Source organism: Echinops telfairi, unplaced genomic scaffold (assembly GCF_000313985.2).
Source record: "Echinops telfairi isolate 266 unplaced genomic scaffold, ASM31398v2 ScPeMD7_7407;HRSCAF=8445, whole genome shotgun sequence".
Taxonomy (NCBI): Eukaryota; Metazoa; Chordata; class Mammalia; order Afrosoricida; family Tenrecidae; genus Echinops; species Echinops telfairi.
The window spans coordinates 6,688,347-6,715,720 of NW_022111307.1; the positions used below are offsets into that span (position 1 = coordinate 6,688,347).

Below are 27,374 nucleotides of genomic sequence, written 5' to 3' on the forward strand. Positions count from 1 at the left end.
TATTTTGAGAAACGACAACATGGAATGTAGGGAAGAGGAGCCGTTCACACTGGGTGCATCCACTGGGTGTCTGCAGGCTTCTGGCCTGTTTGCCGGGAAGCTCCAGATGCTCCATCCCCAAACAGCTTCACGGTTCCCATGGTTCTGTGGCCCCAAGCTTGATCATTTCTGACATAATTTGCATCTCGCTGCCCATTCACATAGAACACTATAAATGTCTGCCCTCTAGTGAGTGGGGAAATCAACTTGAGCGGTCACAATCCACATTTAAAGAAAAGGAAAAAAAAGATATACAGCTGGCAAGGATAAATAAGCAAGTGTTATTTTGTGTAATCATGTGTGTTCTGTTCACATCATAACTTTGCTATTGTGAGTTATAATAAAAGAAAGAAACTCAAAAACCATGGGATGAAAGGGGTGAGTTGATTGGTCAACGGACAGACGGGAGCCCTGTCGTAAGAGGAGGAGGAGAAGACAATCAAAGCCACGCAATCTGCCAGGTCCGCTCTCAAATTGCCTCTGCAGGAGAGTACTGCAAGTCTGGTTGGCTAGCAGGTGCTGGGAGTTTTTCCCTAAAGAAAGTTATAAAGAGGTTCGCTTCTCCGTCAGTTCACACAAAGCCCATTTCAACAGCAGACGCGATCCCACTAGAGTTGCTACAAACTTAAACTTCTCTCTGCTGCCCATTGGTTTGTATTCTGAAGCCCAATCTATCTCCCAGGACACATTCTACCTGCACCCCCGCTGTGGTCCCAGCACGCAGACATCCCCACTGCAGGCACATCCCCAGGGGCCGCCCCACGCTGGACCTAGAATTGAAGAGGAAGGAAAATGCTCAGCTGCTGGGATAGTAGGTCACTGCCCTGAAGCGCCGCCCTGGGCCCCACGCTGGCTTCCGCCCCATGCTACCCGGCTTGGGCACAGGTCTGAGGGAGAGGCACTTGCCCACTGTCTTTTTACGTCTCAACCTTTAGGGCAGATTTTTAGCTACTTTAAAAAGGAGGTTGAAGGCACCTTTTTTCAGGGCCACAAACTTTGACGATAGAACCACCACTGGTTTTAACGGTGATAACTTGGTACTGATAAAATTAGCCTGTTATCGCTCAACCACTTACAATCTTTAAGAGGGAAAAAAAATCTCCCAACACATCTCTCTGCACCAAGGGAGATGTGCCAGTCCCCTGCTGTATCTCACATCACCACTGCACCTCGACAGGGGACCACCACCCCACCCCACCCCCCCACCCCGCCCCGCCCCTCTGCTTACAAAACCCATGAAGGGTTCCCCACAGACAGCAGTGGAGAAGCTATGTGCAAGCACTCCCAAGCCGCCCTTCAAGTCCTGGCGTCACCCCAGCCTCCTTCATTTGGGCAGACTACAGATCCCTCCCAGGACTTGCCCGCCACAGAACAGAGCTCTGATTGCAGGCTGAACATACTCTGCCAAGTGGGAACCAGGCTCCGAGTCCGGAATCTTGTCCTCTCTCGAGCGGTGGTGCCTGCTGCTGGCCCGAGCACTCACTGGCTCGGCTGAGGAGTCTGCGGACAGGGGCAGGCAGCAGGACGGCATGGCAGCCTCAGCTGGAGAGAGGTTGGGCATCCACTCAATGTGGTCAGCACCTCAGCACATGGCCGTGGATCTGGCCGGCAAGTGGACACAGCACTGCTGGGCCCTGGCTCAGGGACATGCAAGGGTACCCACCACCCGTCCGCCTCTGCGCCCCACAGCAGGGACCCTGCCAGGGAGACAACGACTCACAGCTAACACGCGCCAGTGTTCTCCAGTTCTGCCGCTCGCTTTCAGTTTCCAGAACAGGTGTGGGTGGTTGAAGTGGGGAAAGGGTTAGAAATCACTTCAGCACATGCATTTCAGGTTCTGCCAGACAACCTTTTATTACATCAAAAAAGCAACACTAGGCACTAGAACTTGCAAAGTATGTCCTGACCAACTCTAAAACTCTCTGCAGTGAAAAATGCCCATCCCCACCTGTAGGGTTTTTAATGAACAAAAAGTTCAGTACAAACTTTAATCTGCAAAACAGATGGCTGTGTGAGTGGCAGCCTCCGAGCCGACTATTACATTTTCTTCCACAGACTGCAGGGGGCTTGGGTAGGGTGGGAGGAATGTTCATCCCGAGGAGTAGAAAAGTTCATTTTGGCTTTCACAGAAAAGAAATTTGGAGGAAAAGTGCTCTATATTGAATAATATCTTTCAAAATAAACAGCTCAGGCCAGCCCTTCCAATTCTGAGGTGGATGCCTAACCAGATCTGGAGTGAAAATGAAGATGTGGGGTTTATATTAACTTCCAATCCAGTTTGGGGAGCAAGCCGAGTCCCCTCGTTTCCAGGAAGGGCAGTCTCATTAGGGCGACCGAGATGCTCAGAAAGTCACGTTTCTGCCAACTCGGGAAGTGGCGGGTGTCTTCTGAGGGCCCCGCCAGGCAGCCTCATCAGGCCTCAAAACAAACAAACAAACAAACAAACAAACAAAGTAAAAGCTCTCCGGTCGAGCGTCAGGGTCGGCAGTGGCTGCTCCCACGGTAGACATTGTTGATGACCTTCTTCCCTACACGGCAGTCTTCTCAGGAGCTTCAGCGGGAGTGTCAGCCTGATTAACTTTCAGAAATAAATAGTTCAAACAAGTAATTTAGGGCCTACTGTAAAAGAGCAGGGGAAATGGCCACTGCTCTTCGTGTTTGCCACTAAGGGAGGATATGAATATGCATGAACACACACAGGAAAAAGAAAAAAAAAAAGGAAAAAAATTCACAGACTAAATCTTATATTTCCCACATTCATAGGGGAAAAAAACTTTCCCCCACCAAAAATTATTAATTAGCGTTTGTTCTTATGTGGGTTGGATAGTTCAGGGCTCTGACCTGGCGCAGCCCCTGCCAACAGAGTTGGTTGTAAGGAGCTGTCCGCACTCCACGCCAGGACTGGGTGCCACCAGAGGCCTGAACTGCCGTCTGCCAGCTCAGTACCTGGAAGAGAAGAGGCGCTGCGGGCAGGGCCTCTCTAACCCACAATGCATGAGGTATATGGAACCGTCAGGAAGGGACCGCCAGCAGCTAGAGGGACAGGCAGGGCGCTCTCACAGCAACTGCTGATGAAGGATCTCCCACACCATCTTCTTCCGGAAGAGAGGCATCTGGTGCTGCAAAGAGTCCCACAAACAACAGGCATCACATGGGCACAGGCATGGGCACAGCATCCCATGTGGCTTTTCTGGTCATATCCTTTCTGAAAGCCTCTACTTTTAATTTTAATTATTCATTAAAATATTTTTATTGTGTGTTGGCTGAAAAGTTGACACAGCAAATTAGGGCTCCATCTGATAAATCCCCGTCACATGGTATGTCACTGACACTGGTAACATTTGGCTCATTATCCCTCTGGTTGTTCCGTTTCTGCTCGTCTAGTTTCCCTGCCCTCAAACCTTGATTTCTGTCACATCTTGGTACACACTTAGTAAGCCAGGAAAAAAGGCTCATAGGATGTTTAATTATATGTCAAAAGTATGTTTATATATTAAGAAAAATAAATGCAGAATTAACAATAAATAGCACAATGGTGATTTCATAATATGAATGTACTGTATATACTTGAATATAAGCCGACCCAAATATCAGCCGAGGCACCTAATTTTACCACAAAAATGGCATTAAAAATGTGCTGTAAAAAAACTCGGCTTATACACGAGTATACACGGTATACCCAAAACGGAAACATCCAAGTGGTGGGACAATAGGCAACTTTTATATTTACACATATAGAAAAGTTTTTATATATACATAGAATACACATATATTTTCTATATATATATAGAATACGTTTTCTATATATACATATACAAATCTTATGTACATAAGTATAAACGTGTGCATATTTAAAACATAAGATGAATACATTCTTTTCTGAGAAAAACATAAAATTACTTTAAATAAAGAAAAAATACAAGCAAAACTATAAATCATTATTCTACTTTAATTGCTACTCACTACGTGTCGATTTTCAAAGCAGCAGCATGTAACAATTCCAAAATTACCTATAACTTCACTCATCCTTTTTTGATGGGTCCGAAATCTCACACCCTGTGGTGTTCTGCGTGTCCTTATCGTGATATCCCTTGACCATAAGCTAGGGACTGCTTACCCAGGGGGAGTCTAAAAAGTCTCAACACTGGGGTTGTTAAAGTGATATTAAAGAGCTCAAAACAACTAGTAAAAAAAATTGGCATATTTATTTGTAGTAAAACTGCTTAGATGAATAACTGGTAGCAAACGTCTTTAATTTAGACCAGAATTGTATAAATTCATGTTGCTCAAAAGCTAGGAATGGCATGACTCGTCATACTACTCAAAACTGTGTTTGATAGACAACATCCACCATATTCAGGTCTGCTAAAGGAAAAGGTGTTTTAAAAGGAATTGCCCTTGGATGTAGAAAGGAGAGCCAGAGAACCAAAATTAACCAGAACAGTAAGAAAAAGCAGCATCCACAGATCTTAGATCTGCAGCTAAATTCGCAGTCGCCTGATTTCTTTCCTTGCTGCTCCCTTCTTTGGCTAAAAACATCAGTGGCACAAAGAATGCATGGACACAGCAGTTCAAAGGTGTGGCCTGTGCTGGTGGCCACCAGGGGCTGGGAGCATCTGTGTCCTCACAGGAGTGGGGCTCTGGCTACAGTGCTGCCGGAAGCCCCGCTCACGCGGGTGTGGACAGAATAATGCGTGTCGGGCACAGGCAAAGTAGTCTCGGCTCGGCTACCGCGGTAAAGATTCCGTGGGTTAGGTGGGGTCTTCACTCACCTGAGTAAATGTGATAGGTTTGTCTCTAGAGAGATAATCTGCATATTTACAAGTAAACATTCCACAATCACTCCCATTCAACTGTTGAGGAATCTCCTAAGATTACAACACAAAGAACAGAGGATGGGATAAAACATCATCAAATACAAATGCCTCTGACTTCTAAATATCGCTTTGAATGAACACTACTACAAAGGGAAATATTGAATTTGGGATGGCACACAATTTGTCACACAATTAGTCCTACCTGAGGAATGACTCAATGTTGCCCAAAGTGGGCAATACTGCCCTTTGGGGGGTGATAGAACCACCAGGGGGGCTGCAAAAGCAGATGCCTACACTTTATACAGGATTATGAGCTATCGAATAAAAGTTTTTTCATTGCCAAGGAGGTACTGAGTAAATGTTTTTCTGAAAAGGGGGCCTTATTTTGTCATATCTTGCCCTGTCCGATGTCTCCCTTCCCCCACTTTTCTGTTATCAGTCCCCCAGGGAGGAGGTCACATGTAGATCCTTGTAATCGGTTCCCCCTTTCTATCCCACCCTCCCTCCACCCTCCCAGCATCGCCACTCACACCACTGGTCCTGAAGGGATCATCCGCCCTAACTGTAACATAGTTAACTACCAGAATGGAAATATTAGAACTTTTTCACACACCTTTATACATTTGTTAAGGGGCTAAGTGTGGCTCAGTGAGAAACATTCAATACTTCAAATACAACCAACAGACTTCAATACAGCGGAGCTTCCTGTCTCTTCGAAATACAAAGGGCTCTTTTTGGCTCCCCACAGCCTAAAGCAGGAGAAAGAAAGAAGCCCCTGACAAGCTTTAATCCATTCAGATCTTGCCTGGATCGCTCAGATCTGTCCTAAAGCTACAACAGAGCGAGCTGCAAGTATGTAGCACTAAGAGTATAATAAGTCACTGGCGGCAGCTTCCACTCTCTTGTGAGGTAAGCTCACATGCCCCCAGCTCTGCGCTGTGTTTAGCTAAAGCAACACACTCTGCTGTCAGTCATAAGGAACACAAGCTAACAGGCGTATGGGAGAGGCTAGAAATCATACAAGATGAAAGCAGCTCAAGTTTTATGAAAACAACAAGACAGGTAAGTACTGAGAAATAGCACACACATGCCACCACTCACACTGCTCCATCAGAAACACAGCAGAGCCCAGCTCCTCTCACAGAGTGGACAGGACCAGAGACTCCGACACAGAGCAAGAGAATTTGCCCTTCACGTCCCTTCCCCACCCCTCCCCCAAGATCTGCAGGATCAAGGGTGAGGGCGGGATGAGTGGAGGGGCATTTCCTCCATCAGAACCCAGCGTCCATCCCAACAGTCTCCTTACAACTGTGCTCGCCTCAGCAAACTGCAACGCTTCTAATTCTGCAACTTAAAAACAAAAATGTTCTACAGGTCAGGGCTCAATCCGAACACATGCAGCTGACTTTAAAGGGACCTGTTGGAATCCAAATTGGCTGCGTTTTCAAACCCTGAAATCCAAATAGGGCAAAATGCAGATTACATCAAAATACATCCAATAGCACTTAGGATCCAAATAAATAAAATTCCCAGCTACAAATTTTAGGAAAGAGCTTGAGACTTGAATAGCATGATCAAAGAAGGGAACTGGCCAGGGTTACCAGGCTTTGGGGTTTTCTCCCCTTCTTTAATTCTGTGAGATAGGTGCTTGCAGACTGTTAACATTCAGAGTAGGAGCCAAAAGATACAGGCTAGGAAACTGCCACAGCTGCCACCCGTGCCTGCTGTTGGTCAATGCTGACTCAGCCCCACACGCGGGCAGATAGGACTGCTCCATAGGGTTTCAAGGCAGTCAGTCTTTTAGAGAGCAGACAGCCACATCTTTCTCCTTCAGAGTGACTGATGGGTTTGACCACTGACCTTCCTAGCAGTCCCACAGTTACCCTACTGTGCCATCTTAGATTAATCGCTAACGACTCAGAAGTTGTTCTTAAACTGTGGATGCCCTGAAGGTAAACAGCGGCCATCTAGCTCAGAAGCAACACAGCCCATATGGAAGAAGCACACCAGCCTGTGTGACCACGAGGTGCCGAAGGGATCAGTTATCAGGCATCAAAGAACAAAAAATTCTATCATTGTGTGCTCACCTCCCTGATACGATCGCTGAAGACAAATGGGTGCATAAGCAAATGAGGCGAGAAAGCTGATGGTGCCCAGGTATCAAAAGACATAGCATCTGGGGTCTTAAAGGCTTGAAGGTAAACAAGCGGCCATCTAGCTCAGAAGCAACAAAGCCCACATGGAAGAAGCACACCACCCTGTGCGATCACGAGGTGTCGAAGGTATCAGGTATCAGGCATCATCAGAACAAAAAATCATATCATAGTGAATGATGTGGGGAGTGCGGAGTGGAGACCCAAAGCCCATTTGTAGACCACTGGACAACCCCTTACGGAAGGGTCTCAGGGAGGAGGGGAGCCAGTCAGGATGCGATGTAGCAATGATGAAACATACAACTTTCCCCTAGTTCCTAAATGCTTCTTCCTCCCCCACTATCATGATCCCAATTCTACCTTACAAATATGGCTAGACCAGAGGATATACACTGGTACAGATAGGAACTGGAAACGCAAGGAATCCAGGGCAGATGATCCCTTCAGGACCAGTAGTGTGAGTAGCGATACTGGGAAGGTGGAGGGAGGGTAGGTTGGAAAGGGGGAACCGATTACAAGGATCTACATGTGACCTCTTCCCTTGGGGACGGATAACAGAAAAGTGGGTGAAGGGAGACGTTGGAAAGGGCAAAACATGACAAAATAATAATTTATAAATTATCAAGGGTTCACAGAGGAAGGAGGGAGCGCGGAGGGAGGGGAAAATGAGGAGCTGATGCCAGGGGCTTAGGTGGAGAGCAAATGTTTTGAGAATGATGAAGGTAACGAATATACAAATGTGCTTTACACAACTGATGTATGTATGTATGGATTGCGATAAAAGTTGTATGAGCCCCTAATAAAACGATAAAATTTAAAAAAGAGAAGTTGATACCAAGGGCTCAAGTAGAGAGAAAATGTTTTGAAAATAATGTTGGTAATAAATGTACAAATGTGCTTGACAAAAATGGATGGATGTATGGATTGTGATAAGAGTTATACGAGCTCCCAATAAAATGATTTTTTAAAAAACGTGGATGCCCATCCGAGGGGTGAGAAGAGGGGAAGAAGGAAATCCAGTTGGACAATGTGGAACGCAGGAAATGCATCAAAGCATTTCAATGTAGACAGAGGATCTGCACTTACGTGTGGCTTCAGGGTGTACTGGGTCCATTCTAAAAGGTTCAGATCGATGTTTCTTTTGGTCTTGCTTTCATCCTGTAAATACTGACTGGAAAAAACAACAGGGAGAAAACTCGTGAGTCACCCTCGAGACAAGTCTCTCTTCCCTTGACCACCAGGCCTTCATGAGGTTTCACACACAGGCCTTTCCCAAACTCAGCCACCGTCAGTTTTGCTTCAATGTGATGGCTGTTTTTGTTTTTCATATTTAATTTAGGTTTATTTCTGTTGTAAAAATGGTACGTGCTTGTTTTTCAACATTAAAACATGTTGACCCGAGTTATTTTACTGAAATATAAAAATACTTAGGCAGTTAGCCGAGAGTATTTCATTTAATGCAGTCTCTACAGGCTTCTTATAACTCACTACACTGCACAAAGAAAAATACATTGGATCCAGATGTCACTTGAAAGGCCAGGTAACTCTGAGAGCCTTCACTTATTTACCTATTAGTGATGAAAAGGGAGACCCTGCTATCTAGTCAGTCAACAGACACATCCTGACACTGGCCTAAGACTTAGCCAACCATTCAGTTCTGTTTGCTTGCTCATGGTCAACAGCTGCTCCCCACAGTGACCCTGAAACCTGAGTTAAAGTAAAACATTAAGACGTGGCTCCCCAAAGTGTAAATTTCAAAGTCAGAAGTACAGTATATATTATCTATGATTCTACAAAGATTGCTTATATTGCTGTCAGTCTCTTCCATGATATACCTTGTAGTAAGCTTCTCTTTCTTCCTCTAACCTGGCGTGAGTAAATTGGTGGTGCCACTTCGGGGTAAAGACCTGACAAAATCAAATCATGTTAAAAAAAGCAAAACCAAAAACAAAGTCAAGGCGCATGGAGTCAGTGCTGACTCAGAGCGACCCTATAGGGCAGGGTAGAACTGCCCCTGTGAGTTTCCAAGACTGTACCTCTTTATGGGAGCAGAAAGCCCCATCGTTCTCCCCAGGGGTGGCTAGTGGTGCTGACCTTGCCCCTAAAATAACTAGTGCAAAAGTAGTTACTATGAATGGTCTGCTGTGTAGTACTCTTACTTCCATGCACACAAGTACTTGTTTTATTTAACGAAGTGAACTCATTCTTTTTTGTTATTATTTATCATTTGTTTTTTAACTCATTCTTCATGTTTCTGTTTGCAACTTACTTTTACTCACCTAAAAATAGGTTTTAAAAAAGACAATTGGTCTGGACATGGAAAAGCAAAACAGAAAAGAAAAGCCATTGCTACGAAAAGCAAAGTACATGTAGAAGCAGAAAGACTTACAGATGAAAGGAGACCAAAGAAACACCAACTCAATAAAATGTGTGAGCTTTGATTTGTTTAACATAATTTACTCTGAGAACAGGGAGTGGAGACCCAAAAGGCCGCTGGGGAACAGTGAGAGAACTGGAACAGGAGCGGTAGTTGGCTCTTGGGCACTCTCCAGACTTCTCTGTTGGGGCATTTCTGGTGGGATACGAACCACTCACTGTTTGGTTAGTAGCCACCAGCTTACTCGTTTGCCCCACGCAGGCAGGACTCCTACATGCTATTATTGATTGTTAATTTTCTAAAGTGTGATAATGGCATTACAGGTATATAGTACAATTTCCTTATTTTTTGGAAATGGGTACTGAGGTATTACGACGAATTTATTCTAACCAAACCTCCAGATGATCAATTTTAACAATCCAGGTATGTCAGCTCTCACGTTAACATACACATGAAGCAAGGCTGGGGTAAACTATGACATGTATTATATGTGAGGGCAGTATTGCCAGAAAGTGGGTGAGAAAGGGCTCCTGGCAGGTAAAAATTTGGAATGCCATGGCTGGTGGCCCTCCATAGCTCAGTCCTACCACACAACAATCTCAAAATTCCTTTGGATTTAATTTTAGGGAGGAACTATGTTTTTCTACTTGGGACAGAGCCTGGCTGGGAACATCAAGAAAGAGAGGGGCCTCAGCTACCCACAGGAGTTACCCTTTCATATTAACAAACAACTATGAATGCAATAAAAGTCAGTCCTTTTTTGGTATCCAATTATAAGCAGCAATGAAAACGACACTGTGATTCCAATGAGAACATTTTGATGTGTGTGAAAATGTGTACGTGTGTGCACATATAAATTAAGTGTATACATTTTACACATAACTCTTACATAGAAAAGACTAGAAGGAAATTACTACTTTGTGAAAAAAATGGGTGTACTTTAAATTTGAAAAACAATTATTCTTTTTTTCAAATATGAGAAATAAGTTACCTTCTCCACAAGGTCAGTATAGCAAAAAAGGAGAAGTGAGCTGAGCTCACTACTGTAATAACAACTGCTGGTCGTACAGCTCACTGAGCACATTCCTGTGTCTCCAGTGAGGTCAAAAGCAGGAGCGGCTTTTGCTTCCAGTGAGCACCACCATCAAACATGGCGCGTCTTCCTGACATGCTGCCTTGCTACAGCAGCTACGTCGGCAGGGACACAAAGGCACGTTTCCAGCAATTACTATCAAACAAGCTGCCCCCAAACTGTACAGCGTCATTCAGACATGACACCCGGATTCTGTGTGATAAGCCTCGCTGTCACGGAAAGGAAGGTGAGTGGGTATGAGAACTGAAAGGGCTGACCATCCCTAGCTAATGGTTCCTGAGAACATGATGACTCATCTGTCAATCCCACCAGAACCAAGCTCAGAAACAAGGTTCTGATGGGAACACTGTGCATGAGAACAAACGGCAAACTCGGTTTCTAAGACGTCACCAAACAGGTACTGGCTATATTTAACCAGAAAGCTGGGCTGAAGACCTGAGTAACCTGGAAGAGAGCTATAACATGAAGAAGGGGCTTCAAAAAGTTCTTGGGAAAAAGTGGAATTTAAAAAAAAGGAATTTTCCTAATTTTGTTTAACTTCTTATTGAGAACAGTGTGAAGGTTTACTAGTTTGACTCCCACCCAGGATTGATGATCCTACAGAGACAGCATGTGGAATAAGGGTCTTGGGGGTGCGTGGATGGGTGGGGAGTACAGTGGCGGTGGTAAAAGGGAAATAATGTCAAGGGGGTCCAGGAAGTAAAAGAATGTTTGAAAACGGACTGTGGTAGCAACTGTACAATTCTGCTTGATGTGACTTAACTATGGAATGATATATGTATTAACATCCAATTAATAATAATTTTTTTAAAAAAAGAACTGAAAATCCAGGGAATCCAGGGCGGATGAGCCCTACAGGACCATTGGTGTGAGTGGTGAAACAGGGAGGGTAAAGGGAGAGTGGGTAGGAAAGAGGGAACCGATTACAAGGAACTATATGTGACCTCCTCCCTGGGGGACAGACAACCAAAAAGTGGGTAAAGGGAGACGTTGGACAGGGCAAGATATGACAAAATACCAATTTATAAACTATCAAGGGCTCATGAGGGAGGGGGGAGCGGGGAGGGAAGGGAAAAATGAGGACCTGATGTCGGGGGTTTAAGTGGACAGAAAATGTTTTGAGAATGATGTACAAATGCGCTTTACACAATTGATGTGTATGGATTGCGATAACAGTTGTATGAGCCCCTAATAAAATGTTTTTTAAAAAATCCAAAAAAAAAAGAAAGAAGGTTACAAAGTAAAAAAAAAAAAGCTTCACTCCCACAAACTTTTAAGGCCTTCAGCAAACAGACAGCCATCCCCTTGAGCTGCCCAGCACCAGAGAGATGAAGCATCATCTACTGCGGGCACAAGGAGGCGGCATTTACTTACAGGAGAAGCTCACAGATCCGGTGGCCCTTTTGCCCCATAGAATCCAGGTATTTGAGACACTTTTTTCTCAAGTCTATCACCTATAACGGAAGAGTACAACGTTAAGAAACTCCTGAACTATAGCAGGAATAAAATGTTCATTTCTGTAAAGAAAAACACCATAAAAAATCAAGATATGTATCATCATGAGTTGATTTGGAAGGCAGTCTTTAGCTGGGACTTTCGTTTTCAGGCCTCTGTTTTGCAACAATAAACCTGCATCTTCCTGTAAGGGAAGAGAAAGGGTCACGTGCATGTGTACTAACACACAGAATGAAAGCTCTCACGTAAAGGGACTGTGGCTTCTAATGTCCTAAGTTATCCCACTAGGAATGCAGGGCCTCTACCTTAGAGCTCAGCTTCTCACTGACACAAAAGTGTACCCTTCATTATTTAAGAAAACAATTTTCAGCCGAATTCCAACAATTAACATTCTCGACTCACCACAAGACTCCAATGTACCTTCCGATGAATAGGCACCAAAACAAGCTCTTGTTCAAAGAGATTGACCCCTTTGGTCCACCGTTTCACGGCTTGGTAACCCCCAGACCTTAATTTAGGATAGAAGAAAGTACTAAATGCATGAAGTGCTGGATAGCCTTGCTTTTTGTTTCGTTCCACCAGAAGATTCATGTAAAAATTAATGACCTGTAAAATATCCAAGAGAATAAAAGTCAGAAATTGGCAAGTCATTTACTGAAAAGTTGTCGGCACAATTGTCCTGGGCTTTCTCACTGATGCAATTTTCAATTTTCTTAAATCTTCTGCCTAGTGAGGCCCCATGATCATCCTCAAGAAAATCTATCAAGATGACCACTTGGGGAGCCCAAAAAACCACTGCCATAATCTCAAGCTGACCTCTCAACCTTGAATTAAACTAGGATGGCAGAGCCTCTTGGAAGGCACTGCTTTGATTGGCCCTTTTTGGGGAGAAAGCATCCTAAGGAGGCCAAGACAAGGCCAGTACTGGGAGAACTTTGTCCCAGCTACCCAAAGATGACAAAGACACACTTTCTTTGGAATAAGCCTGAAGGGACTGCACCCCACAGCAACACTTTCTGATTTACACTCCTAACCGTCCCTGCGGCTAGGCTGGATTAGAACAGTGCTTCTCAGCCTTCCCAGTGCCATGATCCTTTCACACAGTTCCTCATGTGATGGTGACCCCCAACCATAACATTATTTTCATTGCTACTTCATCACTGTCATTTTGCTGCTGTTATAAATCAGGCGACCCCTCTGAAAGGGTCATTTGACCCCCCCCAAAGGGGTCGTGACCCACAGGTTGAGAACCACTGGATTAGAAGGCGGCAAGGTTAGGGGAGGGATAAAAGGCCTGTGTACGGAAGGTGGGGAAAGGGCACACTCGATGAAAACTGGGAACTATTAAGAAGTGGAATGACGTTTTGGAGGTTGAAAAGTCAGGAGAAGGCCCAAAGGGAAAGGCTGTGAGCACCGAGAGGTGCGTGAGACTGCCAGCACACAGGGACCTGGGCGGGAATGCACTACACATACATTACACCTCCGCTTTTAAAGACACAGTGGAGAAATACACCCAAACATTCCTATTCGGTTACTTGTGAGTGGTGGTACTTTATGATATATTTAAATAATATGTATGATGAGGTACAGAAGAGGCAATAATCAAAATGAACCCTCTTTTTTTAGGTTTCATATGTCTGTCTTAAAAAAAGAAAAAAATGGCTTTATCAACCCCTGATAAAAAGACAGAATATAGCCAACAGTTAAACATCATGAGAGTTACTTCATCGTTGAGCCAGTGGTAGTTCTTCAGGGTCTGGATGTCCGCGCGAGTAATCCGCAGTTTGAACGCACTGCTGAGGACCTCGTCCTGGGAGCCATGGCCGACTGCAGTGCTGACTTCCTTTTCCATGTCCTGAAGTGCAAAGGCCAGAGGGTGTTCATCGCACACAGAACAGCTCACAGAAAACGTGTTTTGTCTCTGTAACACCCAACCCTTGAGAAAAATATACTGTCAAAGATGTACTAAATTGAAGTATAGAACGAGTTGAACAGCGTTTAATAGGCAGTCTTATCGCTGGTCATAAAAAAGCACAGGTTCCATTGTTAGTGTCTTGAGATGACAATTAGCCTATGACAGTTCTGTTTCAAGCACAGTCCTAACTCTCCGATGTGCAGACACAGTGCTCGGTGCTTTGAGCACATCAGGAAGCTTGCCTTGTGGGGACTCATTGCTCGTTTGCGAAAGCATAAACAGAAGCTCAGGGAATTCAGGTTCTATGGTCACGGTCACAGAATTATTAAAAGGCAAAGTTCAAGATTTGAACCCAGTAGTGTCTGACTTCCAAGCCTTTGCTCTAAAATCCTTTATTTACCTCCTAAACATGACCTTTATGAAAAACATCAAAACAACAAAATTGGATCACACTGTCGATTTCTGATGCAAAGAAATAAGCAAATGGGCAGAAACTGGGGACACCAGGTAGTCGTCTACCAGCAACTGCATGGCTTCATATCCCAGAGAACTAATGCGGATCAGTGTGCAGTTAAGCTGCAGAAATCAATCTATACATCCAGTAGAAATTACTTCCCCCGAAATAACTCTCTGACGACTGCGTCCCTCACTGCAGTGTTGCTGGTTCACGGAGCCTTCTTTCCACCCGCATGCTCAACAGAGAGCAAGTGCTTAAGCGATGCCCACCGATTGGCATGCCACCACCTACACTAAGGCAGCCAGGAGCCCAGATATGGGTGACAAATTTGCAATGCATATTTTTAAAGGTCATTTCTTTGTGCTCAGTAAATTTTTACTGTCTTCAAAAGCAATAATTGGCCAAGGGGATGTTCTAATAAACCACAACCATACAGAACAGTTGCAATAAACCCCATCCTAATGCCGAACCCATCTATATACCTCGGCCTATGTGAAGGTCAGAAAAGACATCTAAAACCCATCATACCCCAGGCTCCACGGCAGTCATGCCTGCTCACACTCACTGAACAGGCCTCCTTCATACGGATGGTTCGCTCATGATCAGCCAGGCCAAAGCGCCTCAGCGGGCCTCAAACCTCATTTTTTTGCATACATTCACCTTTAGTTACTTCATCCTGGAGAAAGCTCTCAAAATAAAACATTCTTTCAAGTCTACAAGCACGGAGGTGATTTTCGAACAGATCTCCTACTCTGGTCAGCACAAGAACAGTCAATACCTCTGTCAGTTCAAGAAGATCGTCAGTCCTTCTCTCTCTCTCTTTGCCCGAGTAATTCTTTTCTTTTGTCTCAATTACTGACATTTTCCTCCTGAATAAGCCATTGCTTCCACTGCCCAGGCGGAGGCGGGCTGACACTTCTTCGGACAGGTCAGGCTCCAACGGATGTCCCCTCCTCTGAACAAGAGAGTTTCCATATTCTATCAGCATGTTTGATGCTGATGTATAGAGACATAACTTTCACAGGTAATCTACAACAGTCAGGATCTTGAAGGAGAATGTGCAAATCCCCAAATGAGTGAATGGAAAGGAGCTCAAGATACAAAGCTCAGGGACACACCACCACAATCCCGGGGAAAAGCAGTCACATGCTGCTGGAGGCAGCAAGATGTGGACTGGCGGTTCTCACAGCTCCACCCAGCGCCACTGAAAGGGCACTTGGAGACCATGTAATACACAAACAATGGGACCCACAATCCCATCCCTCAGAATAAACCACTGCTAGTGGTTCTATTTCATTATACAAAACAAAATATTAAGAGAAATGCATAAAACATTTAATAAACCACTTAACCAGCTTCTGTAAAGTGAACTTCTGTGTAGTACAGCCAAAATTCAGGTCAACATATAGAATTCTGTCCACAATCCAGAAACCCTGACATGATCTTTTCCTAAATAATCCCTAATAATGAAGGCTAAGTATGCAAATTATTTTAGAGTTTTGCACTAGTTTCAACTAATGCAAGCAGACTGCCTAATACAGTGGTCCTAGGAAGCCAGCAGCTGCGGGTCCAGGCCCTGGTCTCACACAAGGTCAGAGCCTCCACAGCCAGGTCCAACTACCTCCACTCTCCCCACTGTTGTCCCACAGGCGATCTATAGGCCGAGGGACCGGCTAGGGGATCATCCTGAAGGGAAAGCCTTGACGTAGCCCCATGGCTAATTCTTATGAAGAGGTCAAGTGGGAGAAGACAAATTTGACTACAATGAAACTCAACACCAAGAAGTCCCTGAACCTTTGTGTTTCTTTCAGAAAAGATATAGCTCTGTCTCCTGGGGTGTGGTGTGGGCACGCTATTATTAAAAACATTGGCATTGCTATGAAGAGCACTGGGACATTCTTCTCCAAATACTTTTACAGACAATGGGAAACTGAATGAAACACAAGACTGCTGATGCTTTCAAGTAAAACCGAAACCTTGATTCTGAGTCCTGAACAACTTATCAATCTTCCCTTACTGAGAGAGCTACAGGTTAGCAAACACTCTCTGAGTGAAGGCATTCAGAGATATTCAGAGATACGGGCTGTGATGGAAGTATCTTGATCCCTCTGATTAATTATAAACCACGTCACTCTTGCCAGAAGGTGAAAATCAACAGAAAGCTTTCTATCTTCAATGCTGGATGCTTTTCAAAGAAAGCAATAGAATTAGAAATACAACTCAGATATGTCATCTTTCTTATTTTTCATGGTGAGCAAAATGTTAACACCAAGCAGATGAAGAGTAAAAAGGAGCACATTGAAATACTTACACCTTCACTGTCAACTCTGACTCCAACTGTCTTCTCAGAATCCAACAGTTTCCCCCATGAACATCTGAGGGAAAATATTGAGACATACTGTAAACTTCCGCAGGATAATTTTAGCTGTACATGTTGGACTAGTTTTATAAATTAGGTGTCATACAGTTAAACAAAAATTGCCTTTAGTTTATATAATCCTTTCATCCAGGGAAATCTTTTTCTAAAAAGGACCAGATATCAAATATCTTAGGCCTGTGGGCCCTATAGTGTCTGTAGTTTTCTCAATTCTGCCACTGTAACATGAGGTAGTCAAAGATATTATGTAAATAAAAAAGCTTGGCTATGTCCCCAAAAGGCTTTACACATTTAGAACAAGCAGGTGGGCAAGATGAGACTCGTACGCTCTAGTTTAACAACCCTTGCTCTAAATTACCGTCACCAACCCCAAAGCATGCAGAACTCTCCTAACTATCCCTGTTTTGGGATGGTAATCACTAGAGTTGTCCACCTCACCCACACTCCTATCTAGGAGGCACCTGCTTCCCCCAACCCTTGACCTGACGGCCAGGAAGAAAGTCAGAACTTCTAGGGCCTGAGTTGGTTCATTATGCAGTGCTACTTATGTATGCAGACACCTGAACAGCCACCAGATCTGAAGCAAATTCACAATTCCTCAGAAACGTTGTTGTTAGGCGCCTCTATTGTATCAATGAAGCAGTAGTGGTAGTTTTGTCAATGAGGCAGGATACTGGCTAAAGGATTAGGTTGTCTTGCGTCATTCTTCGAGATATGAGATTAAACAAGCGAGTAGCTCACACTGCCTTACCACCGTAAAGGCAGAAGAGCCAGGAGTTCACTGTGTCCTTTGGATCCAGGGTTCCTGTGCTGGGAAGGTCCTTGGTCTGGGGGGATGGCTGCCTAGAGCTGGTTGTTAGGTGTCTTCAGGTTGGCCATTTACAACAGAATGAAATACCACTGGTCCTGTGCCATTCTCACATTGTTCTGTGTTTGAGCCCATTCTTGCTGCCATTGTGCCAATCCATCTTATAAATGGCCTTCCTCTTTATTCACTGCCCCTCTACTTTACCAAGCATGGATGTCTGAGTTAGTTAATTGTGCCAGCCTGGCCGATAATCACATGTGGGGCTGGTTGAAAGGCGGAGGGAGAAATGGGTGGTGAAGCCTCGCCTTTCTAGTTCTCGGGTCTCTTGTTTTGTGATGGTTGCATCGGGTGCAGCTGCCTTAGCAGTTCCCTGCTTCAGCTTGCAAGATGGACTTCCTACAAGACATCCCCAAGGAGAAGCCGCATGGATCTATCCCGATGCAGCCCTGGGTGCTGGAGCAGCCATGTGGAGACCCTTGCCAGTGCTGAGATGCTTACACGTTCACTGACTCAACTTTCCTCCTGCAGTCGGCATCATTGCCTCTGTTCTGTGAGGTGAAGGACTTTGTGGACTGGTGTTGGGTATGGGTTGTTGGACTTGTGGGCTTGGGCAGCATTGGGTTGGGATGTTTTCGTGATGCACATTTTCTTTGTATAAAACTCTCTCTTATACATGAGTTGCTGTGGATTTGTTTCTCCAAAGTACCTAGACTAATACAATGTCCTTCTCCAGGGACTGGTCTCTCCTGACAACATATCCAAAGTACATGAGACTAAGTCTTGACATCCTTGCTTCTAAGGAGATTTTGGCTATAATTCTCCAAGACAGATCTCCACCAGCAAGTGCTTCACGTGCTCCTCACGGTCAGCAAGCAAGGGTGTGCCGTCTGCATACTGCAGGTTGTTAGTAAGCCTTCTTGTAACCCTGATGTTGCGTTCTTCTTCATATAACCCAGTTTCTCTGATATGTGCTCAGCATACAGACTGAATAAGTGTGGTGAGAGGATACAACCCTGGCATACCTACCTTTCCTGATTTTAAACCATGTGTATTCCCTTGTTCTTTAAAAAAAAAAAATGTATTCCCTTGTTCTGTTCCCACAACTGCCTCTTGATTTTTGTACAAGTTCCACATGAGCATAATGAAGTGTCCTGGAATTCCCATTTTTCTCAAAGCTATCCGTAGTTTATGACATAGTTACTCATATACAACTTATATGTAAATGCATCTTTATTAATATGTAATAAATGAGCTCATGTGGAATATATAAACTTAGAAAAGCTGAACCATGTACCTTTTTTCACTTCGCACTGAACATAGAGGTCCCCTTGTTTCAATAACTCGATCTGTAAGGATAGTAAAGAAAATATTTCAATTTTTTTTTAAATCATAAAATTTTCTTCTACTAATAAAAAATTTTCTTCTACTAATATTTTCTTCTACTATGTGTACTTCTACACATAAGCTAGAATTCTAACATAAATCTCCAAGACATTCCTTTACATTGAAATGCTACAAATTCCAAAGACTAGCTGCTTTACAAATGAATTGCCTAAAAACCATAAATCTCGCTGCTCTTTAAAGATAACCTGTAGTGTAAATGGACATATGCCCATTTGGTAATCTGCTATTTAGCGAACATGTAATAAAGAAATATAAGAAAGTTCATATGATACAAAAAGAAAATGATTTTAGAATCATAAAATATTTGCTACTATGCAGGTGCCTAGGAACGATAATTAAGAGGCATTTCAGTGGGGGAGTAAAAAATTAGAGAGGCAGTTTACATCTCTACTTCATCTTCAAAGAGGTTCTTTCCTAAACTCATGCATAGCCTTAGACAAGCCCCAAGTTAGTGATTTGAGGTTTGACAATGTTTTGAAAAGTTGGCTAGCTATCTTTCTCTGGTACGCCTGTTTTCAATCATTCAAACACACCCTCAAAACATATCGACTCAGGTCAATATACTAAAACAAGGCTAAACCTAGGAACTCACACTGTTTGGGAACAAACTGAGTTGTTTTGACTCCATGATTCTGCTCTTCCCCCCAGCCTCTGGTCTTGAACGTGTCCATCTGACTTCTTTGAGAACTTAAGAGACATAAATAAAAAATGAGGATGATCAGTCACAATGAAAATGAAAATGATAAAATTAAAGTTTTTCATAAATATTCATGATCTCTTTTCCATACAAGGGTTACTGCTTAGTACCTCTGACAACACATCAGGGCACCATCTGGGGGAAAATAGAGAAAGTCTAACCTGAGTCCAAGGAGTCCTGCTCTCAGAGGCTAGCTGAAAGGCTCTGTCCACAACTGACCTAGAGAGCTGCGTGCGTAGAGATGACAGCCTAGAAAACTCTATGAGGCAGCTCTACTCTGTCACGTGGGGTGCTCAGTCAGAACTGACTTGACATCACCTAGCGACAACCCAACAATTCTGATTCCACTATTTCAGCAAAATACCTAACCTTCCAGATTTCTCTAGTCCTAAAACTGAAGTTCTCAATTCCCAACTCCGTTCTGTCAGAATGCACTGAAAGACGAGTGAAATCTCAGTGTGGTAAAGCTCAGGTTCGAAAGATGAAAAACTGGAGATGACATACTGACAGGGACCCGAAAGTGACATGTGAAAAAGCAGGAGCGTATAAAGCAAACGAGCTGGAACACTTGCTGGCATGACAAAAGCAGCATTTCACACACACACTGCTATTTCCAACAGCGCTGGTCACAATGGAGAAAGTATTATCACTCTGACTGGCGGCACCGAGAAACAAGGAGCCCTGGTGGCACCGTGGCTACCCACTAAGGGTTGATTTACTGCTTTGGAAGGGCACAGGGCTTGTTTGACTATGCCCCATGGGCTCACTATGTGTCAGAATCTTACGTTTTATAGAAAGTTTCAAAATGTCATCTAGTTCCATCACCACAGAGATGAATCCTGGGAGTCCTGAGAACAGTTTGAAGGCTGCCAACCGAATGGGGCAGCACAGGGGTCCAGGCTCTGGGGCCGAGGAAGAACAATAGAGACCCAATACTCACTAGTTCAAGTGAGCGGAGTTACAACTCAGAAAATTCAGGACACGATCTACTGTATCTATTACTTCATGTACACACCCTGAGTAAGGCTTTCGCGAACCCTGACTTAGTTTTTCAGTAATAGTTCTGAAAACAGAAAGCATTAGCATTGATGCAGGAATGTTTTCAACATGTTGGGTTGGGGTAAAGGAAAGGATATGCATGTGCTCCCCTAAACCAGTAGTGACAAAGATAAGGTTCCAGTTTTAAGGAGTGTGAATAACAAGACTGAGGCCTACTGTGGAAGAATATGCAGCTCTGATGGCATGGTGGTTATGTATTGTGGTTCAACTTCACCAGCTGGTCCAGGAAGAAAGATGAGGCTTTCTGCTACCATAAACATTTACAGCCTCGGTAGCTCACCGGGTCATAGAACCCTGTCCTATGGGGCCACTATCGGGTCCTCTAGGGTCAGAACTGACTCTATAGTATTAAGCTTTGAGTTTTATAGAGTCCATTACTAGAGACAGTGTTCAGGCAAACTCCAGGGCTATTTTTCCCTCCACAAAGCCTTTCTCACAAAACTCTCTCCCAAAACAAGTAGAAGAGATGTACAGCAAAGCAAAGACCTTAGTTCAACGTTACCTATGATGGTTTGTAGCTCCAGAAGGGACAGAGTTTCCATGCCCATTTTCTTTGAGTCTCTCTAGTAACCTCCGGTACTTCTCTCTCTCCTCGTTCTGAACACCCTAAGTGAGAGAAAGCATACTAGGTAAGGACGAGGATAGGAAACCTAGAAATTGTCGTCACTGGAGTCGAACAGTCTAAACAGAACTTACAGATATGGTTTTTTTGCCAGCTTTTAAAATGTCTTCAAATCAATGACTGTTGCCAATGGTAGTTAGTCAAAAAGAAAAAATTATTAGCTTTCTATGTTGAAAAAAAAGTTCAAAGCTGGCCTTTTGGGGACAATGGAACCAACAATCAAGAGCTAAGATGAGCTATTCTCTTTACAAAGGACATACACTCTCCACCCGCTTCCTTAGCTACTGGACCTTGATGCCTGAGTTTTTTACACCAGAACTAACATTAAAAAAAACTCAACAGAAAAAAATCTACTTGCATATTCAGAACATGAAGCTTTGTAAACGCAACTGTTCTCATTAAAGTCACCTTCTATGGCCAAATCCAGTGCCTTTAGGGTATGTGGCCTTTTGTCAGCAGCCTGCTGACCATGACCAGCTTCCTATACACGACACTCTCCGCCTCCAACTCCCCCCGCCTCCACAGTATGTTATTTTTAACAGTTTCATCTATATATAATTCCCATCTCATTCAATGGTTTGAATTTATATAAAAGAACTGCGCAGTCATCACCACAATCCATTTTAGAGCACTTCTCCCTCATCTTCAGTCTCCACTGCATGAGTTCTCCTTCTGTCTGCCCTAATGCTGATGGTTCTGCCCACAACTCCTCTCACAAAACAGCCTGCCTGGATACTCATTAGCTTTCTTGATCTAATGCCACTGATTGGCGGAGGGCTCAGAAATGTCTTGAACTCTTCCAGCTTCTCAAACCCCATTACCTTTATATACCATTGACAAAAACCCAATCCACTGCCACGGAGTGGATGCTGATTCACACCGCCCCTAGAGGACAGAGAACTGCCCTTTGGGTTTCTGAGGCTTTACGTCTTGATGGGAGCAGACAGGACCTTCATCTTTCTCTGACGGGACGACTCTTGGCTCGAACTCCTTGTGGACCTGTGGTTAGCAACTCAATGCTCAGAATATGCCACCAGGGCTCCTTTACCTGTATGTAAGCGCTGACCAAAAATATGCCTTCTTAGTGTTTCCCAGTTATTACACTTGGTCTTGGCCAGAGGCTGAGAAGTCACTTTAAACAACGCCTAAAACCTATTGTCTTCTTCCTAAGCATACAGGGTGAGTACCTTGTCATGACACACATTCATACAGGACTGAAACCTCAGACTCTTCCCTCTTTTATATCATACGTCCTGAGTATGTCCTTATGAACATAACTTACTAATCATTCTGTAATAGTCTCTTCACATGTCCCACAGATACCTGTTCAGTTCTATCTCTGACTGATTACTCATCTAAACCACGGCAACTTTACCTCCCCGAGTCCTGCCTGCCACGCAGATGTTGACAGCTGACGCAGATTCTTTCCTCATTCTGTCACACCTTCCTGTAACTCACCCCCGTCCCCGACCCAAACTCCTTGTCTTTTAGGATTCATCAGGGACAGTGTCTGCTCTACAAAAACCCTAGTTGCCTGTAGTTAACTCTGTGTCATGGTGAGCTCCTGTCTGTCCGCATGGACCTGGGCTCCAAAGGGTTTTCAACCCCTGGTTTTTCAGATGATCACCAGGCGCTTCTTCAGTGGCACCAACAGGAAGACTCAAACCTTCGACCTTTTGGTTCAGAACTGAGTACTTAAAACTGTTTGCATCACCCACTTCCTCTATAAAATGAATCATATGCCTCACTTAAAAGATCCCTTCCAAACCTTTCTTCTCTGGGCTACCCGTTTCTTGAGTTACAACTATCTGAGCTCTCCCAAAGGAGGACTAAATTGTGTTTGATTTTACATTGCTGGCAATCAGAGGGCCCCGGGAAGAGTTTCCCGATGAACTAAGTGGCTCAGGAAGCCATCTAGCAGGTCATAACAGCCGATGGCCCTGAGGCATGCCAGACGGGGTAAAGCTCAATTGGCCTGCAAGGAAGACTTCAAGAGGCAGGGAAGAGAATGCTGTGTCTTCTCCATGCTGAGCGCTCTGAAAGGAGGGGACGGCACTCCACTCACTCCCCTGACTAATTCATTGGCTCAAGAAACACGCAGAAAGAAAAGTCTATAATCTGATCTCTTCCTAACATGACTTCTTTGTATAGCTAAGAGTGTAAATAACAGTTTATTAATTGACTATACCATGCATGTAAGTATTTCCCTCGCGCAAAGAGGCATCAGTGGTTACTTCTAAAGGGGCACACCAGGTCACTGGGGGGCTAGACCTGGTCGAGAGATTTGGGGACAGTCACTGTACACTCTTGAACCTTATAAATTCTGTATGTATTTATCACAACACTATTATGATACTAAAAATACCTTTTAAAAGTAATCCGGCTAGAGGGGCTTACCTCTTCCACCGTGCAATGGGGACGCCTGGGGCCCTTGGCACCCTCTTCAGAAAGCACCTCAGTTACTGCCTGTTCCTGAGCTTCCCGCATCAGGGGACTCTCTGGGCTGCCTCTGCTATGGCGACGGCCACCTGGTCTTCTGGTACAGCCTTCTGAGTTCAAAGCAAAACTGAGAGAGGAAAAAAACACACAACAAAAATAGCATCACTAAATTGCTGGAATTTCAGCTCCCAGGCTGTTCTGTGATTAAATGGGTTAAGTTGTCTAAGGTTAGCTTGTTCCTGGCAAGTCAAACAACTACTGTTAGGTAGCTAGAGGCAGAACTAATGGTGGTCCCTCTACATGCCAAAGCCTCCCTCCCCCATTACAGGAAGTTGAAAGCTGCTCAAGGCTGGAGTACATGCACACATTCAGGACTTTGAGACAGGAAGCCTGTAAACCTGGGTGGGACTCCATCTAGGCCAGGTGGGTTTAATTCAGCCAATGGGTTCGACCAGTACCATCGACCATGCCTCCCAACGAGGGTGGGGGGGGGGGGGTTGGGAGAACTGAAAAGATAGACATTTTACTTTCTGGTTCTTTCCCAGCAGCTCTTACACACAGTGCAGCATGGCCGGGCTGAGGTCCCGTGCATTTGTGCCGCTTCAGTCCTCTATAAACTCACTTGGATCACTGTCTGGACAGAGTCAGGTGGGCGAATCGAAGGGCCCCCTTCAAAGGAGACAACTGGCCAGGCCAAAGGGAGCCAAGACAGAACAGCCCAGCTCAGGGAGCGCGACCTCGCATTCTGGGACACAGAGCACCACAAGATGACAGACTGTTCTCAGGACAGCTTGAAATACCTGCTGCCTCGGAAGGTTTCCCCACCCCCAGGCACCTTCTTTTTAAAACCCTACACCCTGACCACAGGGCATGACTTCCCTAGGTTACTTGCTAGCCTACGGAACCTTGTCCGAGCGTCCCTCTAATAAAGCTACAGTATTTCTGTTTCTGCTCTCCCTTTGTCCTGTCAGTTATGTTTGTCCACCTCCTTGTGCCTCAGTTTACCTTACAATCGCCAACCAAGCTTCAGCGTGAATTCTTTCTCGTGCAAAGCCAAGGGACCGAGGTCTATTTCTCTCCCACGAGAGACCTAACACTACCATTCGCAGCAGTGTGCTCTAGTGCAAAGCTGAGGGCACTCACTTTAGCTTTCTGCTATGGAACTTGTTTCCAGACCCTCGGACTGCCAGTGAAAGCCTCTGTCTCCATCCTCATGCCCAATTTCCCAACCCAGTTCTGGGTCTAACCCTCCCCCCACCCCTTGTATGCCAAACCCTCTCTGGTCCTGCACTTTTCATTGAGTGACTTGGCATCCTGCGATTAATTACTGATGTGATTGTTTGCTTAATATTGACATCCCACATTTATCTTTCAATCCAATGAAAACAGGAATAATAGCCTTTCCCCACTGTATCCTAGTGCACAGTCTAAGCCATAGTCCCCAAACTTGTTTAGCCTTGTGCCCCCTTTTCAGAAAAAAAATTACTCAGCACCTGTGGGATACAAAAAGATTTCCCCCCAGGTTGTCTCCTGCTTGCTAGCTCGGTGTAGTCAGCTGCTTAGAAGTTTTCTCCCTTTAGGCATCAGCCTACCAGAGCAATCTAGACAATTGTCTGGGGCTCACACCCTACTGATAAGGAAGTGGCTGTTTCCCTGGAGAGCCCAGAGAGTAGGTCAAGCCCATTCAGGGGCAACCAAGGTTAGGCTGCCATCCTAAATCTAAGATCCACCCATCTTGTTACATGTGTACCCCTAATCCTGCCTCTTCCTATTGCGTGTACACCCCTAGATTGTTCCCCTCCCACTGCTATATTGCCTATGGTACAACCCTTTTCTGTGACATAGGTTGTTACCTGTAATCAGGGGAGCTTGCACGCCCCTAAGTATATAGAGGCTTTGGTCAGAAATAAAGAGGCTCTCTTCCCCTCCCCTCCGTCTCCCACCTCCACATGGACCACCAAGAGAGGCTGAGGTGAGCATGCTACCATAAAATGTGTCTGACTCCTTTATTTTATCTTCTTTACGATAATCTTACATATTATCACCGTACAATTGCACCTACAGACCCCCCCCACGATTGTCAGAGGCTGGTTACTCTGACAAGCACCCCCAGCAATTAAAAGCTTTTGTACATAGCCCACAAAGCAGAGTAAAGCATGGTCATTTGCTTTTGCAGGCTCAAGCATAGGAGTAATTGTGAGGATGGCTCGGGACAGGCAGTGTTTTAGAACCAACTTGATAGCACCTAACAACAACAACAGAGAAACAGACGGGTGAGGATGGGGAGCAGGGGGAGTTCTGCTCAATCACTGTGGCTAGAATCTGCCTCTCCGACCCATACTGATAATGGGACATACTGACAGCTTGCCTGTCTTTGAAAACAAAACAAAACCCTGTATCACTTGTGTAGTAGCTCTTTTAAAGTGAATCAAACCAAAAGTAAACATCAAACAAAATTAAGTTATGGGATTTCCAAGACCTAGACAACACTATCAACCAACTAGATCTGGTATTTATAGAACTCTCCACCCAACCACAGTAGAAGATACATTCTCTTAAAATGCACATGAAACATCACCACCCAGTCAGACCATACTCATGGCTATAAAACAACCTTAACCAACGTAAGCTAATTGAAACCACGTCCTGTCGCTATACTGAACTAAAGCACAAAATGCGAGTAAGAGGGCTACTGTTAGATGCATTAAGTCATCGTGACTCCACGCACAACAGAATGCAATGCTGCCAGGACAGTGCGATTTCAGCACTTTCTGTATCACACTCACTGACTCACTGCTGCCCGACAGAACTGGGTAGAACAGTGCTGGTGGGGTTCGAGACTGTAACTCTTTACATGAGGACAGAGCGTCATCTTTCTCCAGAGCAGCAACTGGGGGTTTTGAACTGCTGACCAAGCAATTAGAAATCTGGCAGGGCTCCTCTGTATCAAACTACATTTCATAAACAGTATGGAGAAAGTGAGTACTGCAGGCATACAGTACAGCACCCACAAATATTACACACACTTGGGCTCACGGCCAATGTCACAGTGCTCATTTCATAGAACGACAAGATAAAACCAGAGACAAAAGCTAAGCAAATGTGAGCACAAGTGTTAAGATTTCACTTACAAAAGGGCATTTAGCACTCACCCAAAGGAAGGCAAGACTCTGCGTGGCTGGTCCCGGGTTACTGTCACTCTGATCTTTGGATAGTCACTTATGCCATTGGGAGACTTATTACCTATTTAAAAAATACAGTTGTAATTAGGGAGGGGGAGAAAAAAAAGTAAAACCAATGTGTAAGTAGTCTGCCTAGTAGAAGTCCAACTATTATCTGGCTTTCTCAGATTCTACTACTAACAGCGGGGGTAGGGTGGGGTATTCAGCACACACTGGGTTCAAGTTGGAAACATCAACGTACATGGTGTGTGTCATCTCAGACAGGCACCAAGAGCATGCGCAGGCAAACTCCAGTTTTCCATGCTGGTACTGACAAGAACTTTCAGATTATAAATTCTAATCGAATTGAATTAAGCAAAAATTATTCAAATCTAATTGCTTCTTCACAAGAAATAAATAATTCAGGGATTTTCCTAAGTATAATTGTTTTAAGCCAGTCAGGTGCTACATTTCAATGTGCGAACAGTTTTGAGTTGATGA

The 27,374-nt window shown here is 44.5% G+C and overlaps 1 protein-coding gene across 3 annotated transcripts in view; it reads right to left on the reverse strand.

The window, feature by feature from the left end:
- Positions 1–1,867: 1,867 nt before the first annotated feature.
- The window catches only part of SENP2 (SUMO specific peptidase 2), a 36,799-nt gene continuing 11,292 nt past the window's right edge, over positions 1,868–27,374 (reverse strand). For all 3 annotated transcript variants that reach the window (XM_045296429.1, XM_004713423.2, XM_045296430.1), the window contains 13 exons: positions 26,865–26,955; positions 23,671–23,839; positions 21,154–21,257; positions 19,488–19,582; positions 18,786–18,837; positions 16,618–16,681; positions 15,085–15,261; positions 13,658–13,789; positions 12,337–12,540; positions 11,854–11,933; positions 8,096–8,180; positions 4,812–4,907; positions 1,868–3,158 (listed from right to left, as the gene is read on the reverse strand). In XM_045296429.1, the coding sequence (XP_045152364.1) occupies positions 3,096–3,158; positions 4,812–4,907; positions 8,096–8,180; positions 11,854–11,933; positions 12,337–12,540; positions 13,658–13,789; positions 15,085–15,261; positions 16,618–16,681; positions 18,786–18,837; positions 19,488–19,582; positions 21,154–21,257; positions 23,671–23,839; positions 26,865–26,955 (1,412 nt within the window). In that variant the 3' untranslated portion in view covers positions 1,868–3,095. The remainder of the gene's footprint in view (positions 3,159–4,811; positions 4,908–8,095; positions 8,181–11,853; positions 11,934–12,336; positions 12,541–13,657; positions 13,790–15,084; positions 15,262–16,617; positions 16,682–18,785; positions 18,838–19,487; positions 19,583–21,153; positions 21,258–23,670; positions 23,840–26,864; positions 26,956–27,374) is intronic.